We start from the raw sequence: 16,469 nt of genomic DNA on the forward strand, positions 1-16,469 counted from the left end.
AGGCAGAAATGCCCAGAGAAGGTTGCTCTACCCTGGGGTAGGAGGGACTCCATCCCCATCCTCTTCTCCCAGAGCTTTCTTCTCGTTAAAGTGCTAGGCTGGATTGTTCCGGCTGACCAAAGCACCGTCAGACCAGTCAGGGCCAGTGGGTTTAGAAATGGCAGCAGGTCCCCTGGCAGCAGCCAGCCAGTCCATCAGGATCCCCTGCCATCCTGTGCAGACACGCTGGGATTTCACTGAGGGGAAAACTGGAGTCAGAAGTCTGGCTTCCTTGGCAAGCTGGCAAGGAGAAGCTCAGTGCCTTCCAGGACTCTGGGTCTCCTCCCAGCTGTTAGACATTCCTTCCATCCACGCCCACGCACTGAGGTGCAGGAGCAGAGCAGAGCGCCACGGTCTGTGTGCACTGAAGGCTTTGAACCTCTGACTGGGGCATGTGGGCTGGGGAGGAGTAAAAACACATGGTGCTGTTTAGGAGCAACTAATGCAAGAAACGATGCCGTGCTTCGCCTGTTTGCTTCCTCTCGGTGAGGTAATTCTGGCTTTTAGGGCCAGCTCCTGCTTGTTCCTGGGACGGACCCTCCTTCCCTGGAACAGACTGACACCCAACTCTGCCAGAGTTGCCCTCATGTTTTGTCTGTCTCTCTTTCTCCTTGTTTGTCTCTTCTCTCCATCCCTTTCCAGCTTGAGCCCTCTCAAGTCCTCCAGATCTGTCTGTCCTCTTCTCCCTCTCTGCTGTCCCCATGTCATCTGGGTCTGGCCTCTCCCTTCCTGCTCACTGATCCCCTGATTTCCTTCTGTGTCTGTGGTGTGGAGGGGGCCCTTCCCTGTGTGCATGTAAGCCCTTGTAAAGCCCCACCTTTGTCATGATGCTATCTACAGCAAATCTGTGTGAAACACCTGTTCCCCGGTCTTTATGTTCTTTCTGTGAGTTCCTGTGGTGCACAGGTTCTTGGACCTTGAATGGGCTGGAAGTATCTTGTGTCCCACAGGTGCTGGACAATATTCTCTCTGATTTTTTCGATCCTAGTGCAGAATGAATTTTGTAATGTGCATGTGTTGATGTGCACCACCCATAGAAGCACATCGAAGCTGTGGGTGTTCTAATCTGCAGGGCAGCATTTGACTCTCTCCTGGGTGGGTGCCCAAGCATTGAGCTTGCAGGGAGCACTAGTGCTGGCATAAATGAGCTGTGCTTCCATGGCACAAGGTTTGCAAGTGGCAAACCCGCCTCCGGCTAGAGCTCCCCTTCCTGCTTTGCAAGCGCTGTGGTATTGAGGGCTCTGCCCGCAGCATGGAGGACAGTGCTCCACAAGAGCCTTTCCAGCGGTCCACAGACAGAGCTGTCAGTCGGTGAGGGCTGTGGCAGCGAGATAAGGAGCCAGATTTACCTATTGTTTGGTGGCCTATCATGTCGTTAGTATTGTGGCAAGCAGGGGATGTGGGCTGGTGTGAGGGGAAGGCAAGCTTGGCTGCTTCTTAACAGATTTCTGTGCCTAAATTTCCTTGGTTTTTAGTTTTTTATGCAGAGGAGGAGAGTTGGCTAAAGAAAGGGGGACATGGGTCTGAGCTGCTGACAGAGAAGACAATCCCGAGGCAAAGATGTTCTGTGTCCGCTCTGCTGACGAGCTCCTTTTCAGGCCGGAGGAGTGAGATGAAGGGAAATTCTCCAGTGTTTGTTTAACAAAAGTGGTGGTCTCCTCCATGCTAACCCCTGCCCAGTTTTGTCAGAAGCTGTGCTCTTCAAAAGAGACAAGTGAGCAAAAATGACAAAGCTGCCACAGACTGTTCCACCAGGAAATTGACAAGAAACCCTTCCTGTTAAAAATGGGGGAAAACCACAATGGTGTAGCCAGCCAGGGCGAAACAGCCTTGACATTGTGTAGTTTCACAGGGATAGGTCACCTCAGCAGAAAGAGCACTAGTAATTTCTGTCCCTACTCTCAGGATATTTCAGAGGCAGTTTTAAATGTGGTGTCAGCACTCCCAATTTGTACATGGCGGATGGACAGATGCTCACCACGTGCTTTTTGAGGGCTGGTGGTGGTGCTGGGCCAGTTTCTCTGTTACAGGTTAAAAGGCAGGTAGCATAGGTCCCGGTTCAGCTGTGCAAACTCTGGTCGAAAGCCTGATGTCTTTGAAGTCCATGTTACAGCTCCTATAACTTCCGTGAGGTAGTGATTTTGCCTTAGGGTGTCTTCTTGCAGGAGAGTGAACAAATTGGCTGTTAGAGTTGGTTTGCATGAGTTGTATCCCTGGAGTTTCACTCTGAATTCAAACAAACCTAAAGCACTGATGAAGCGCAGCTCTTGTAGTTTCAGCACAGAACTATAAATCAGTCTGGTGCTTTTTAATAGTCCCCAGCCTTGTGACCCTTTGGATAGGCTTGGGGTAAGTTTTTGGAGTCTGTAACAAAATCTGTGCTTCCAAACTTTCCTGTCTGTGGTTGTTGGTGTTTTTCCCTTTTGTAGATTACCCCCAAATCATTGTACACAAAATTGTTAACTTCCAATTTGCTAATTATCTCAGCTTCTGAAAAGTAACATTTCAAAACTGCTGACCTGGTTTTCCTGCCGCAGGACTGGTGGGAGGCAGATTGCTAAAGAGTGATATCACAGACTCGTGTTTTTCTATTTTAAATTATTGCAACGTTTTGGTTACGTTCATTTTCTCCCTGTTCAGTTCAAGGAAACAAATGCTATTCTTGCTTTTTATAAGCGGAAAAGACATTGCTCTAGACCAATTATTACTTGATTATAATGGAAATGATCATAAAACTATGTATTTCATGAGTCTGAAAAAAGTGAAAACAACAGACTTAAAAAAACAGATTTTAACAAACTCAGACAAGTGTTCGGTAAAGTCCCATGGGAAGAAAATCTAAGGGGTAAAGGCATTCCAAAGAGGTGGCAGTTTCTCAAAGAGAAAAATAGTAGAAGCATAATCACAAGCTAGTCTGATGTGCAGCAAAGGTTGAAGGAATATTAACAACCCAGTAGGGTACCATTAGGAGCCCTTAAAAGACTGAGAGTCAGAAAGCAATTCGTCCGTGTTCCCACTTCTGTAGGATTCCTAGGAAGAACACAAAAGAATAGCCAAGCACATAGGGACAAATCAGGCTAAGGTGCCGAGTTACACCAACAACGGACATAAAAGGTCACAAGGAGAGGCTCTTTAACCACATTGGGGTGAGAAAGAGGAGGGAAAGTACAGGTCCTCTGCTTGGCAGGGAAGACAGACTGATACCTGATGATGCCAAGAAGGCTGAGCTGTGTTTAATGATTATTTTGCATCATTTGTCACTGAATGGAGCAGACACTGACCAGCCACTCAACACAACTGATATTTATGAGAGGGAAGGAATGTAAGCTAAAATAGGAAGAGAACAGGTGAGAGATGATTTAGCTGAGTTAGAGAGATTTTGAGTTGGTGGGAACCTGACAGAATTCATCCTAGTATAGTTTATATCAGTTGGCTCCTATTGTTGGAACGGTTAGCAATTAACTTGGGGTGAGATCCCAGTGGAGTAGAGATGAACAAAGTTAGTTACTGACATTAAAAATGGGAACAAAGAGGACACCTAGAATTATAGACTAGTCATTTTAAGTAGGATCCTTGGAAAGATACTACAACAAATTTTTCAACACTTTATCTGCGACCACCTAGAAGGTAAGATGACAAGGAATAGCCAGTAGGCATTTTCGAGCCAATCATGCCAAACCCACCTAGTTTCCTTCTTTGGCAGGGTTATTGAGCAAGTGAATAGGGGAGAACCAGTAGGTATGTTATCCTTTGAGTTCTGTAGGGTCCCCAGGGGCAAACCAGGGCAGTGGGGTAGAGGTGACGTTACTGGGGGATAGGGACAGTGCTGGTTGAATGGCTCCAGGAGCCATTACCAGTGGTTCCTTCTCAAATGGGGAGAGCCTGTCTCGTGGGTTCCTGCTGGGATCAGTCCTGGGTCTGGTCTTTGAGGCACAGGAGGTAATTGTTCTGCTCTGCTCAGCACTGGGGGGCCTCAGCTGGAGCCCTCTGTCTACTTCTGGGCGCTGCACCCCAGGAAGGATACGGGTAAGCTGGCGAGAGCCCAGTGGAGAGACACAACAGGGGCCGGGGTTTAGAAGGCCTAGCCTAGGAGGGGAGGGCAGAAAACTGGGCACGTTAGTTCTGAGAAAAGAGGAGTGTGAGGGTTGGGTGGGGGACATAGTGAAAGTCTTCACAGCTGTGAGGGCCTCTTCTAAAGCATCCCGTGCTCAGTTCTCAGGGCCCCCTAAAGACAGGGCAGAAGGAGTGTGTTTAGTCAGCAGCACCCCAGGACAGGAAAGTGGCTCGGGTTAGGTTAACCTTCTGTCTCTCAGGGTGAGGAACCTCTGGAGCTGTCTGCCAAGGGAGGCTGTGAATCCAGCACTGGAGGTTTTTAAGAATGGGTTGGACAACTCGTGTCAGTGCCCTTGGCCCTGGGTGTACTTGGTCTTCCCTCTAGGCACGAGGCTGGACCGTACGGCTTCTGGAGGCCCCTTCCAGTTTGACATTTGTGTTCATTTAGTTGACCTCTGACACTTTGTCTCCAAGCACATCAACAGCTGTCCTCTGTCTTACTCTGTGCGACTGTTTGAGCACAGTCTCTTTGCTAGAGTGAGATCTTGGAGAGCACAGGGAGGGTTTTATGCAAACAAAATGACAGTTTAAAAACCTGCAAAGACAGAGAGGACCTGACCTGCTTGTGGGGTAGAAGGGAAAGAGCTGACTAGCTAGTTCAGTGTCCCAGCAGCTAGACGTGCCCATATTGTTGGCATATCTGACAGCGATGGAAGTTCGTTACCTGAAAGGCTCTACTGAAATGGCTGGATGTGAAATAGTGCGCTCCATTAGCCTCTGAAACAGGCAGCGTGGAGCATCTGTGCGGGCGCTCCATGGCCACGGATAGGGCAGTGAATGCTCCCCGGAGCTTTTCTTTCGAGCTGTTTGCTTGTGAGATAGTCCAGCATTAATTCACATTGGAGTGTTTCACTCTGAGCCTCCTGAGCGGGCCTGGTGCGCGACAGGCGGGAGAGGGTGAATCGTCAGTGGGTTCTGCAGAGAACACCAGGCGCTGCTTGTGTGCCCCTTAGCTTCTGTCGGTATTTACCTGCCTGTACTACAGGCTGCTGGGTGTATTGTGGCAGTGCTACCAAGGCACTGCCAGGTCAGTCCCCGTTGTCCATGTGTGCAATATGGTAGTTTCCCTCCAGAGCTGGCTTTGTTATGGAAGAAGATCTGCTAGCCAGTGCGTCAGCACCCTTCTGTCAACAAGGCAAGGGGCAGCTCTAGCAAGACCCTGCCCATATAAATCAGGGTTGGGCAATACAATGGCAGTGGTTCGCCAGCATCAGCCGCTGGTGGGCCACCACTGCTATCTGTACCTGCGCCTCTGTGGCGATGGCGTTTGCAACCCCCATTGGCCCAGTGTGTGTGTTTAGCATCTTTTTCTGTCTCCTCCAGGTTAACTTTGAAGAGTTTAAAGCAGGCTTTATGGCGGTGCTGTCCTCCAACATTGACCTAGGCGTATCTGACGAGGAGACCAGCTACTTGGAACCAGGTGCTAGGAGATTTTTCAAATGGTCATTTGGGTTTTTTAATTTGCTTCTGCCACCCATTCAAGGCCTTGGCCTTGATCTTCAAACCAGTAAATGGATCAGGTCCCAGCCACTGCATCTATGAAGGATGGACCAGTGACTAAGATGTTGGCTTGAACCAGCCAGCTGTAGGTTTGCTTCCCGGCTCTGCTGCAGACCTCCTGTTTGACCTTGGGTGGGTCATGCACTCTGTGTCTGTACGATGGGGAACACAGCACAGCTCTATCTGCCCAGGGTGCTATGGGTAAATACATTAAACACGGCAAGGGGCTCAGATGCTACAGTGGTCCTCAGCTCTCAAGGGACCCTGTGATTGTCTTGTCTGACCTCTGTATGCTCCAGGTCATATGATTGCCTTGGTCCATTCCTGTTTCAAGTCCTGGGGCTGTGACTGAACTAGAGGCTGCCTTAGAAAAGCATCCAGTCTTGATGTAAAAGTTGCCTGGCATGGGGCATTGGTGAGTTGTTCCAGTGGCAGATTACCCTCGTGGATAGACATCTTATTTTGAGTCTGGATTTGTCTAGCTTCAGGTGCTCGCTGGGGGAGCTTTTCAGGCATTAGTCTTGTAGACTGAATGTCCCTTTTGTTATCCACACACTGCTAGCCAGCGAGTGTCGCCCCCTTTGCTTCTGTCTGCGATAAGCCAGGGAGATGGAGCTTCTTAAGCCTTTCGCTCAGTGACTGGGAGTGGTGGTTGTGGCTCTCGCCTGAGCCTTCCCCAGTTTCTCAGCATCCTTCTTGGATTGTGGGTGCCCCAGCGGGGCACAGCAGCTTTCTTGTGGTTGTACCAGAGTGCGTAAGATGGGCAGTGGGTCCAGGTCAGGCTCTGCCCACGCTGGAGTGACAAAATTTTTGTTGTTCCCAGGTGCTGGGGAGATCCCTCCCCTGAAAGACACCTGTGTCTCTGCCGCAAGTGGGGCTGTGAACTGCTCACTGACTGACAGTAGTGCTCGCCAGCCGCCAGCCCCAGCTGCCCTCGGAGGGGTGGAAGTGCTCTGTCAAACCCCCCCCAGCAGACAGCGCTTAGGCTGTCCCGCTTTTAGCGGCACGCCCCTGTCGACGCGGCCATCTCGCTGCACGCTGTGTGGTGTGGGCGAAGCCCAAGATAGGTGCTTTTTCAATGTGCTTAGTGGCTGGGTGAGGTGGGGTGTGAATTTTGCACCTGGCAACTTCAGCAGAGTGAGGGCTTGTGAGAGAAGGGCTGTATCAGGATTGTTAAATCCCACTCTTCAGCTCAGTGCTGGCCTTTTCCAGTCGAGAGCCTGTCCCGCCCATCGCACCTGCCACGCCTGGCCACCTGATGGTGAGCAATGCAGCAGGGTCACAGGACAAGCCCAGCTTAATGCTGTACGTGTCACGTTTGCACACCCAGCTGGGCCGCGTTGTCCTGTTGAGACAGGACTGGTGCCCCCTCAGCCATGCCCCAGTAAAGCAGTGAGGCTATGTGAGGCTGCTGGACCACAGCAGGACGTTCGCTTTGACAGGTCCCACCTGAAGCGCTAGAAATGGGGTTGTTGTGTAGGATGGGGGAAGAGGTTACGCCTGGAGTGTGTGGGCCAGAAGCAGGAGTCTCTGCATTAGACATGAGGTCAGACCTGACAGACATGTTGGGCCTTTCGGGCCTTGGAATCTGTGGGTCACTTGATTGTTCAAACACCAGCATGCTCTGCTAAGAGGCCCGAGAGAATGGCCCAGGGCCTTGGTGGGCAACCGGTGCCCACTAGGCTCCACCTATGGTCCCTCTGCTCCTCTCCCTGCCCCGCCATGCCTGTCATGCACTAGGGTGCCAGAGCCCCGCCTTTCCTATGCCATGTCCTCCTTTCAGAGCTGTGAGTCTCCCAGTGCGCGGCTGCCTGTCCCTTGGCGCCCCCGCCCCGCTGGAACACCACCGATCATCTGTTCCGGCTCTCGCAGGGAGCGCGTGGGGTGCCAATCAGCGGGTTTGCTGAGCTCCTCGTGTGCAGCAGTTCAGTGTGGGGCTCCAGTGCCCCAGTGTGTGCGAGGCAGACGGGGGGGCTGCAGATGAAGCCCCTGTGGGCTGAGGACTCCTGGGACCCACTGAGCTGGAGGAGGGCCTCTCACACGGCCCACTTGCTCTTCTCGGTTGCTCAACGCTGGCCTTGGGGCTGGGCACCGAATCAGGGAAACAGCTTCAGTTCCCGGCTCTACCCCAAACTTCCTGCATGATCTTGGCCCAGCGTGCTCTGTGCCTCCCGTCCTATCTGATGGGTGGGGCTGTTCTTCCCTGCCTGGGTGGATGCTGTCCGAAAAAAAGCCGTTGCACATCTCAGGGAGCTGGGTGGTGGGGGCTGAGGGAGGACCAAGAGATCAAGGATCTGGAGCACACGAGCACAGCTGGAGTCCAGCTAATATCAGCAGCCACAGTTTGTCTTGTGTACCCAACGCATGGGGTCTGCTGCCTGCTTACGTGCTAGCACAGCACCTGCCATAGGTCCCAGGCAAGGTGCCTGCAGGTGCCCTGATCAGGGACACGGGTACACACAGCTCATTGCTGCTCCAGTAACAACTGAAAAGGGGAGCCATCTCTTTCCTTGGTGTGCGAATGAATCCTGCAGGGGGAAAGGGCAGAATGAATCACTCCTCAGCCTGGCCATTGTGTGTGCGTGTGCGTGTGCCTGCGCCTGCGCCTGCCTGCCTGGGAATAGAAAGCTGTCGGGCCTTTAGAGAGAGTCAGAAAGAAACGCTGAAGTTGCCCCATGAGAGGCACTGGGGCAGTTGCTGCCAGAGTTCTCAGTCTAGCTGTGAGATCTTTTCGCTGTGTAAATAAAAAGCAGAGTTTGCAAGTGGCTTTGTCTAGATGTCTGTGTCACAGACTGAGATGTGTTTATCCCTCCCAGCTGTCCCAGATGCAGTCAAGCCCAAGTACATGAATGGGGCTAAGTGGTACGGCCGCTGGACAAGCCCGGAGCGTCCAGGCACCGAGGTAGAAACCACGGAGCATGTACAAGATCAGCAAGTTAAAACCAATGTGAAAAGTCAGCTGAGACCCTCGGCATCTCTGGAGAGCATGGAGGTAGGAATGACTCATCCCCCGCTCGGTGGAGCAGGCTGCTCAGATTTAACTCAGCTTCCTGCTTGATTGCAAGTGACCTTAAACAAAAGGCCACGTATCTGGGGGTCTAATGGATTCGGAGTCATGGCCTGTGGGATGGTGGAGGAGTGTCTGGTGGCAGCAATCTTTATCGGGTAAGCGTGGAGTACAAAGCCAGCGTTGGGTGGGTCGGAGGGAGACGCACGGGCTTCAGGCGGAGTTGGTACAGGTGTCATCTGGATGTTGGCTGGGGACCTATCATGTAGGGCAGAGTAACCAGAGTCCGTCCCCCTACAGACCCTGCTGCCAGATGGAAATGGAAGGAATTAAAAATAATTCGAAAAACATTTACCAGGTTCAGGAGAAGTCCCCAGCTGGACATGTAATGGACAAAATGTAGAGACGCTCAGCGTGGCTGCCCCCTGCACCTGCCCCCAGGACTGCTGAAGTCAGGGCACTGGAGTGGAGCTCAGGAGACATCTGTGCTACTGCTGGGGCTGGTGAAGCTGGTCACCTCCTGCCCTGCCTTGTCCTGTCACTGCAGAGTGACCACTGCTTGGGGCAGAGGCTGGCTCTTGCAGTGTGCTGATGCAGCAGTGCCTTGAAGGTGCTTTTGTGGTGCAAATAGTGACTAAAGCAAGAGCAGACCACCTTGCTAGAGCTGCTGGGGCGTCTAAGTAAGATCTAGTATCGTACCAGGACCCGGTATGAGTGCCGTGCCTCAAATCCAGTTCAATGGGCAGTGCCTGGGCCCCTCTTGGGGGGGCACAAGGGTGGGTGTGGGGCTGAGTGTGGAGGTGCTTGGTTGCTTGTGCTGTCTCCAGGGCGTGCTCTGGTTAATGAGAAGCAGCTGATCAGTCAGTTGGATGCCTCATTTGTAAAGAAGGTGTGGGCCCAGTGTAAGAAAAGAAATGCAGGTGCTTGTATCATGCTGCTTCTGAGTTGGGTTTCTTTGTGGAACTGCTCCCTCTGAAAAGAGAAACCCAGGGCAAGGAGCACATGAACAAACTTGTCCTTGGATGGAAAACTATTTTGAGAGAAAATGTCGCCCTCCCCTGTGGCTGGGTGGGCAGAGCAGCTCCCCTGCTGATCCAAACATGCAGCTCCGGGGCTTGGCCCTGCCTTGCAGGGCTGGCCTGTGGGGGTGGGTCCCTGCCCCCAAGCTGGCTCCTTTCTTAGTTGTTTGCTCTGGCGTCTGACCTCTAGGAGCATGTTTATTTTCTTTTGTTGCATTCTTGAGGTCTCTCTGGGACATCTGAGGGTTTTTATAAGTTCTCTTAACTGTCATTGTGCGGCCAAGACTGTCTGGTGTTTAGGGAAAAATGAGCGGTGACATTATAAACAGTGTCCCTCTAGCACTGCTTTGTTGTAGAGGGCTCTATACATCCCCCCCCGCATGTCTTACCCCACAGGAAACGAGTGGCCAGTTGCCTGTGAACCTACCTGAGGACACTCTTACATAAGAATTTCCTAGTGGTTAGGTGCTGCCAGTACTTGGGAGGCCTGGATTCAATTCACAGCATGACCTTGGGCCAGTCTCTGTGCCTCAGGTCCCATTCCTACAATGGGGATCATCGCCTCGCCCTGAGTGGTGAGAATAACCAAGTAAAAAGCTGGATGCTGGACAGATAGGGGCCATAGAAGTACCTAAGGAAGACAAATTAAAATAGGGCCAGCTCTTCAGAGGGATGGGGCTCAGCCCTTGTGAAAATCATACTGCTTTAATGTCTCCTGCAATGGGCACCCAATCATGGAGGGTCCCAAAATCACTAGACCGGGTCAGCATAACATCCTTGAGTGCAGGAGAAGTAACGTGAGCAAGTGAGTTAGTAATCTGACCTTTCCTTGGTGAACGCGTAATGTTGTGGAAGTACAAGGTTACAGATCAGTTATAACCAAGGCTTTGCGTAACAAATGCACAGCTACCAATGACAGATGAACAATCACTTGGTGTTTAATAATAGGGATACTGAAAGGTTGACGGTCTCAACCTGTTTTTTCACACTTGTATCAGCCCTTTTCACTTTCCCGAAATCACAAACCATTATTCCGCTCAGCAGAATTTCAGTAGATACTTAATCCTCTTCACACGTTGTTTTTGCAGAGTCTTAAATCAAGCGAAGAAGCGGAAAGTGCTAAAGAACCACAGGATGAAATGTTAGAGGCCCAAGGTAGAAGATCAGCGCTCCTCCGTCTAAAGTGCTTTGGGGTTAACAGACGTACCTCAGGATTTATGGCCCAGCTCCTTTCATAGAACACTAGAACTGGAAGGGACCTCAAGAGGTTATCGAGTCCGGTACCCTGCCCTCTTGGCAGGACCAACCACCATCTAGATCATCCCCGATAGGTGTCCGTCTAACCTGCTCTTAAATACCTCCAGTGATGGAGATTCTACAATCTCCCTAGGTAACTTATTTCAGTGTTTAGCCACCCTGACAGCTAGGAAGTTTTTCCCAATGTCTAATCTAAACTTCCCTTGCTGCAGTTTGAACATATTGCTCCTTCTCCTATCCTCAGAGGCCAAGGAGAACATTTACTCTCCCTCCTCCTTGTAACCTTCTTTGAGGTACTTGAAAACTGCTATCACGTCCCCTCTAAGTCTTGTCTGTTCTAAACTAAACAAGCCCAGTTGTTTCAGTCTTCCCTCATAGCTCATGTTCTCCAGACCTTTAATCATTCTTGTTGCTCTTCTCTGGACCTTTTACAATTTCTCCACATCTTTCTTGAAATGTGGTGCCCAGAACAGAACAATACTCCAGTTGAGGCCTATTGTTACTGGAAGCCCAATTATGCCAGCTGGTTTTATTCCCACCTCTCAGGTGGCAGTAGGGGAGAGAGCTCCCTTTTGTAGCATTGGTTTAGAAAAGACCAACATTGGTGTTGGGTTGTAGACACAACTCCATGTTTAATGTGATGCGTTGACCATTTTAAGTGTAGTGAGCTTTGACAGGTGTCAGTTCTTCTTCCAGCTTCTGTATTAATGTAATCAAAATTCCCAAGATGGATTCATGCAATTAGGAAGCCTGGAATCAATCAGAAACAAAGATCTCTCTCTAGATGAAGGTTCTGTCTACCTTTCTAGTCTAATCTGAGATTTGGTCCCCATCACTCTTTGGCTTCTATCTCTTTGGTGCTGCCAATGGTACGTGTGATCTGTAACCAGAGAGTTTTCTTTGGTAATATTTTTAGTTGATTCGGAAGCATCTGATTTAAGGCTCCCCGATAAGAAAGTCTGAAGTTTAAAAATAGATGCTTTCTATGTAAACCCACCGGATCTTTAGCACGCTGGGTGTTAAAGACACAGCTTTTCTTTGCCAGACAGTTCTTACGGCCCATCCACTCACATGGATGGCAGGGGAGTTGAGCCAGAGCTGTAGTGAGTGCTTTCAGGTGGGCCCCACATGCTCGTAGGAGAAGTGATATCTCTTTATTAGTGTAACTGATGCATGGTTAATAATTGTAGGTCGAATGAGCACCTGGAACCCTGGCCTGCTTGGCAGTCCCAGAGGCACAGCCAGCCCATGCCCCAGCATCACAGAGGGTCAGATTCGGGGCATCTGGGAACAACTTGACATAGGGAACACCGGCTACTTGAGCAAGTGTGATCTGGCGACAGTCTGCAGGAATATTGGCCTCAAAGAGCTGGAGCAGGAGGTGAGTTGGGTGCGTCCTGTAAATGACCCACTGGGTGGGTTCCTGCTCCGTAAAAGCACTTCCTCTGGAGAAAGGGCTTTGAGAAATAAATCTTGACATTGCCAGCCACTTGCAAATATGTTTTGAGAACGTAGCCAGATGCTTAGCGGGTGTCAGTCAGCATAGCTCTGTTCATGGCAGCGGTGTGACCTTGGCTAGTGCAGGACCTGTCCTGTGATGGTTGTGGTGCAATTGGCAGTGTCCTCCCTAAACACACGACTTGCATGCTGTCCCCATTTCCAGCCACCCGTGCAATACACGGGACTTAGCAAAGACGCTGCTTCATGGGCCGGAGAGCTGCTCTCATTGGTGTTGCTGGTCTGCTGTCTGCTTTGCCAGTGGGAGTTCTCACCTCTCCGAGTGATGTAGCTGCTAGTGTAAGTTTGAGTGGGTACTTGGCCTGACAGGTGCCTAATCTGATCCATTTCCCATCAACTGATTTACATCTGTTAGCCAAGGAATGCTGCATCCTCTGCTGAGTTCAGCCCAGTCCTGCCATGGGCTCCACACAGACAGACTCTGTGTGCGCACAGGCACCCCACAAAGTCAGTACCACATCGGCACAAGCTCCTCTCTCCTGGTGCATTGACTGATCATAGAGTCATAGAATGCTAGGACTGGAAGGGACCTTGAGAGGTCATCGAGTCCAGCTCCCTGCCCTCATGGCAGGACCAAGTATTGTCTAGACCATCCCTGACAGACATTTATTGGGACGATGGATAAGATGGAATCAGCTGATCGTTGTCGCAGGCCACTGGCTACCTTGGGCTGCAGGGATGGTGGTGTAGCTGAAGGAACAGTGTGGTAGCTCCAGCACTGGAAGTAAGGCAGTCTAGCTTCTGGTCCTACTTCCATGAAGTGGCTGGGTTGCAGAGCTGAGCTTGGATTCCCTACATCCGTTTGTAAACACAATGTGTCTGGTTTTATCCTGGGTCTTACCAAATTGGAGCCATTGATGTGGATTGTGTGCATCTGCTTGGAGCCGCTGCTTGCTGTAGCGTGCACTGCAGTTTCTCTTTTGGCGTGAAGAAGTCGGAGGGTTAATTGGTTTAGTGTTCATTATGGAAAAGCTATAGGGGACTTTGTTTTGAGATGTTGATTTCCAGTTAATCAGTCTGGGGTCCTGCATGTGGCTGATGTCTCTGCTGATTTCTTCCCAATGGTTTTCTGCAGGAATTTGAAGATTTATTTTGTAGGCTGGACAGGGATGGTGATGGCCGAGTGAGCTTTCAGGAGTTTGAGTTTGGCTTGTCCAGCCATGGGCCTGTGTCTCTTCCCGTATCTTCCACGCCTATCAAACAGCCCAGGCAGCTTCCACCCGATCGCCAGGTGCGTCCAAGGGCAGGACTCCGAGCTCTGGGTAGAACTCCAGATGTCAGGCCCAGCTATAAAGAAGAGAGGAGCCATTGACTTCCTTGGGGCCTGGACTGCAGTGCTCTCCACAGGGGAGTCCCCAGGGAAGCTCTGCTATCAAGAGTAGAATGATCTGCCCCTCCCACCTGCACAGAGAGGCTGTACTGAGTGACACGTCGCTGCTTACAGCCTCTCCTGGCCCTGGGAAACCAGCGTAACCAGAGCTGTGTGCCCAAGGTTCATGTATCAGTGTCACAGCAGCACTGGGATTGGAGCTCAGGGCTTCCTGGCTCCCAGTGCACAGATCCTGCTGCTTTGCTGCTCAGAGTGGCTTGAACTTCTCTGGTATTTGTTACCTGCTGGTGGTCTGTTCGCAGGACTGCAGCCTGCATTCTCCACAGCTCACATTGTCTTGCTCACCTGACTCCTTGCAATTGATTTCCAGGTATCCGAGGAGAAAGGACATGGGACTGCTGCTCCGTCATTACTGTCCAGCTGTGTGTACCCCTGTCCCTTGTCCTCCCTGGACAACGGCAGCGGCTTTGTGAGTCCTGCACAGCTCCTCTCCGTCTGGGCCCAGGAAGGAGTTGAAAACTGCAAGGAGATTCTCCAGGTTTCACACGTTACTTTCTTGTCTCGTTTTAGAATTGCTTCTGTGGTGTTACGGTGAGCCTTGCCGCTTCTTGCTCCAGGGGACGGAGGCGGAGTGGCAGGTGCCTGGTTTGTGTTGGGGATTTCTACCATCCGTAGTCAGGGGGAAATCCTGGAGAGCTTCCTTGTGCCGGACTGTAGTGTGTGCACGGCATATGCTACCGGGGAGCCAAGGAGCATGATCTATACTCGGGCATGGCAAACCTGGAGATGCAATTCCTTGTTCCCTCCCTGTATCGCGATCCCTGTTTCACTCCAGCAGTGTAACTCAGCTGGAAAAGTCCTGCAGGACTCTCTGCTCTTGGTGTCTCTTGGCATGTGTTTACCTTGTCAGCTCTTGGGAGCAGGGATGTTGCTTTGTTTTGTTTGTCCAGCACCTGGCACAACAGAGGGCTGGTCCATGGCTTGACTCCTAGCTACAACCACAATACAAATTGTGGAGCAGCCGTAGGAGAGCTATGGAATGCTCTGCCAGTGCCTTATCCAGCTGCTCAGAGTTTGCTGAAATGCAGTGGAAGTGTCTGGTGCAGGGAGTGCCTGTTCTGGGTGGGATCTCTTCTGCATGGCGTATTTCTCCTGTTTCCTGGAGTGATCTGGTGGTGGTTGGGGTTGTGCACCACAGTGTGGTGGTGTGGATCCTTCCTGCTGCTGTTTGTATTGTGGGGTTATGCTCTGGGGTCCAGGTCCCGGTGTCTGCAGGACTGGCTTCATCAGCCAGTGATCCAGTGCACAGCAAGCACCACGCCATAACTGTTCTCTGTCAGATCTGCCATGTGAACCAGGGGAGCGGGGATGGACCTGTGGTTAGTGTGCTCCCCTGGGACTTCACAGCGCCCCTTCCTTTCTCGCCCGCAGACTGTGTGTTTGTCCTAGGGTGAGTCGCTTAGCCTCTCTGGGGCTCGTGCCCCGTCGGGAAACTCCAGGGTGCTGGGAGCAGGGATTGCTTTCAGGTGCCAGGTGCTCAGCTGCTGTGCTGATGGTGGGGCAGAGAGCAAACTCCAGGTGGGTGTTCTTGGGTGTTCGCAGAGTCTGGATTTCAGCCTGGATGAGAGAGTGAGCCTGGAGGAGCTAGCCCTGGCCTTCCACAACGAGCTGATGGCTTCCAAGAGCGGAGTGCAGCATGCAGCCTTTGCCTCCTACAAACATGAGCTGCACTACCTAGAGTAAGGCATCCACTGTTCCTGTCTTGCTGGGTGGGAGGTCTCTGCTAGAGCTCTCACCTGCCCACATGGGCTCTTTGCTTTGGTCTGGGGCAAGGGGAGACGCAGGCTAGGCATGACTGGCTTTGGCTGCTCCTGGCCTCCCTGCAGGGCTGTTTCTCCCCTGCGTGCCGAGAAGCCCTTTTGAGGGGCAGTCGGCATCATCTGCCTGTCCTTGCAGGGCTCTGGTGGAGCAGGTCTCCAGCGAGCGGGACAAGGTCAGGCTGGACTTGGAGAAAGCGGAGAAACGAAACCTGCAGCTTGTTAAGGAGGTGGACGATCGTCATGCAGCGTTGGAGCATCACCATGAGCGCAAACTCAAGTACGGGGAGTGGCCTGGGCTGCCTGTGTACCAGGGCTCCAGCAGCTTGCACCACAGACAGCTGGGCTCTCTGGTGATGGGAGCCGGGTGTGGCTCCATTGAGCTCTCACTGCAGCGTAGCTTTGCCCTTTTGCCCAGGGCAGGGCTGGCTGTTGCCAGTTCCAGCACTGGCATGTAATGTGTGAGGGGGGCAAGCACCCTGGGAAGTCTTACGCTGCCATTCAGCTGAGACTTGAGTAAGTCTCTAGCAGTGCGACTGATCCTGACCCAAACCTCGCACATCTGAGCACCTCCCCAGTATAGCCTCTCAGGCGAAGTCCAGAAGGGACCACTGTGATCAGCTACTTTGACCTGCATCTTGCAAGCTCCCGAGCTGCACCCATGCACTCCTGTTACATACCCCGACAGCTGGCTGCATTCCTGCACCTACGAATCCTCGTTAGAAGACTTCAAGTGACAGAGAATCCAACGCTTAGCGCCAGTTGAACGCCGCGCACCCCCATCCTCACGCTGCAGAGGGCAGCCAGAAAAGCCCAGGGTCTCTGCCAATTTGACCTGGAGGAAAATTCCTTGCCAACCCCAGATAGGG

General features: G+C 51.8%; 1 protein-coding gene across 4 annotated transcripts in view; it reads left to right on the forward strand.

Moving 5' to 3' along the window:
* NINL (ninein like) overlaps positions 1 to 16,469 on the forward strand; it is a 71,956-nt gene that overhangs the window by 22,134 nt on the left and 33,353 nt on the right. For 2 of the 4 annotated variants that reach the window (XM_074989191.1, XM_074989192.1), the window contains 8 exons: positions 5,476 to 5,572; positions 8,469 to 8,644; positions 10,767 to 10,833; positions 12,126 to 12,316; positions 13,529 to 13,684; positions 14,154 to 14,321; positions 15,386 to 15,522; positions 15,740 to 15,880. In XM_074989191.1, the coding sequence (XP_074845292.1) occupies positions 5,476 to 5,572; positions 8,469 to 8,644; positions 10,767 to 10,833; positions 12,126 to 12,316; positions 13,529 to 13,684; positions 14,154 to 14,321; positions 15,386 to 15,522; positions 15,740 to 15,880 (1,133 nt within the window). Of the gene's footprint in view, positions 1 to 5,475; positions 5,573 to 8,468; positions 8,645 to 10,766; positions 10,834 to 10,878; positions 11,069 to 12,125; positions 12,317 to 13,528; positions 13,685 to 14,153; positions 14,322 to 15,385; positions 15,523 to 15,739; positions 15,881 to 16,469 lie in introns of those variants that run through there. The other 2 variants (XM_074989193.1, XM_074989194.1) reach the window with 2 other exon arrangements.

This window comes from Carettochelys insculpta, chromosome 3 (assembly GCF_033958435.1).
Source record: "Carettochelys insculpta isolate YL-2023 chromosome 3, ASM3395843v1, whole genome shotgun sequence".
Taxonomy (NCBI): Eukaryota; Metazoa; Chordata; order Testudines; family Carettochelyidae; genus Carettochelys; species Carettochelys insculpta.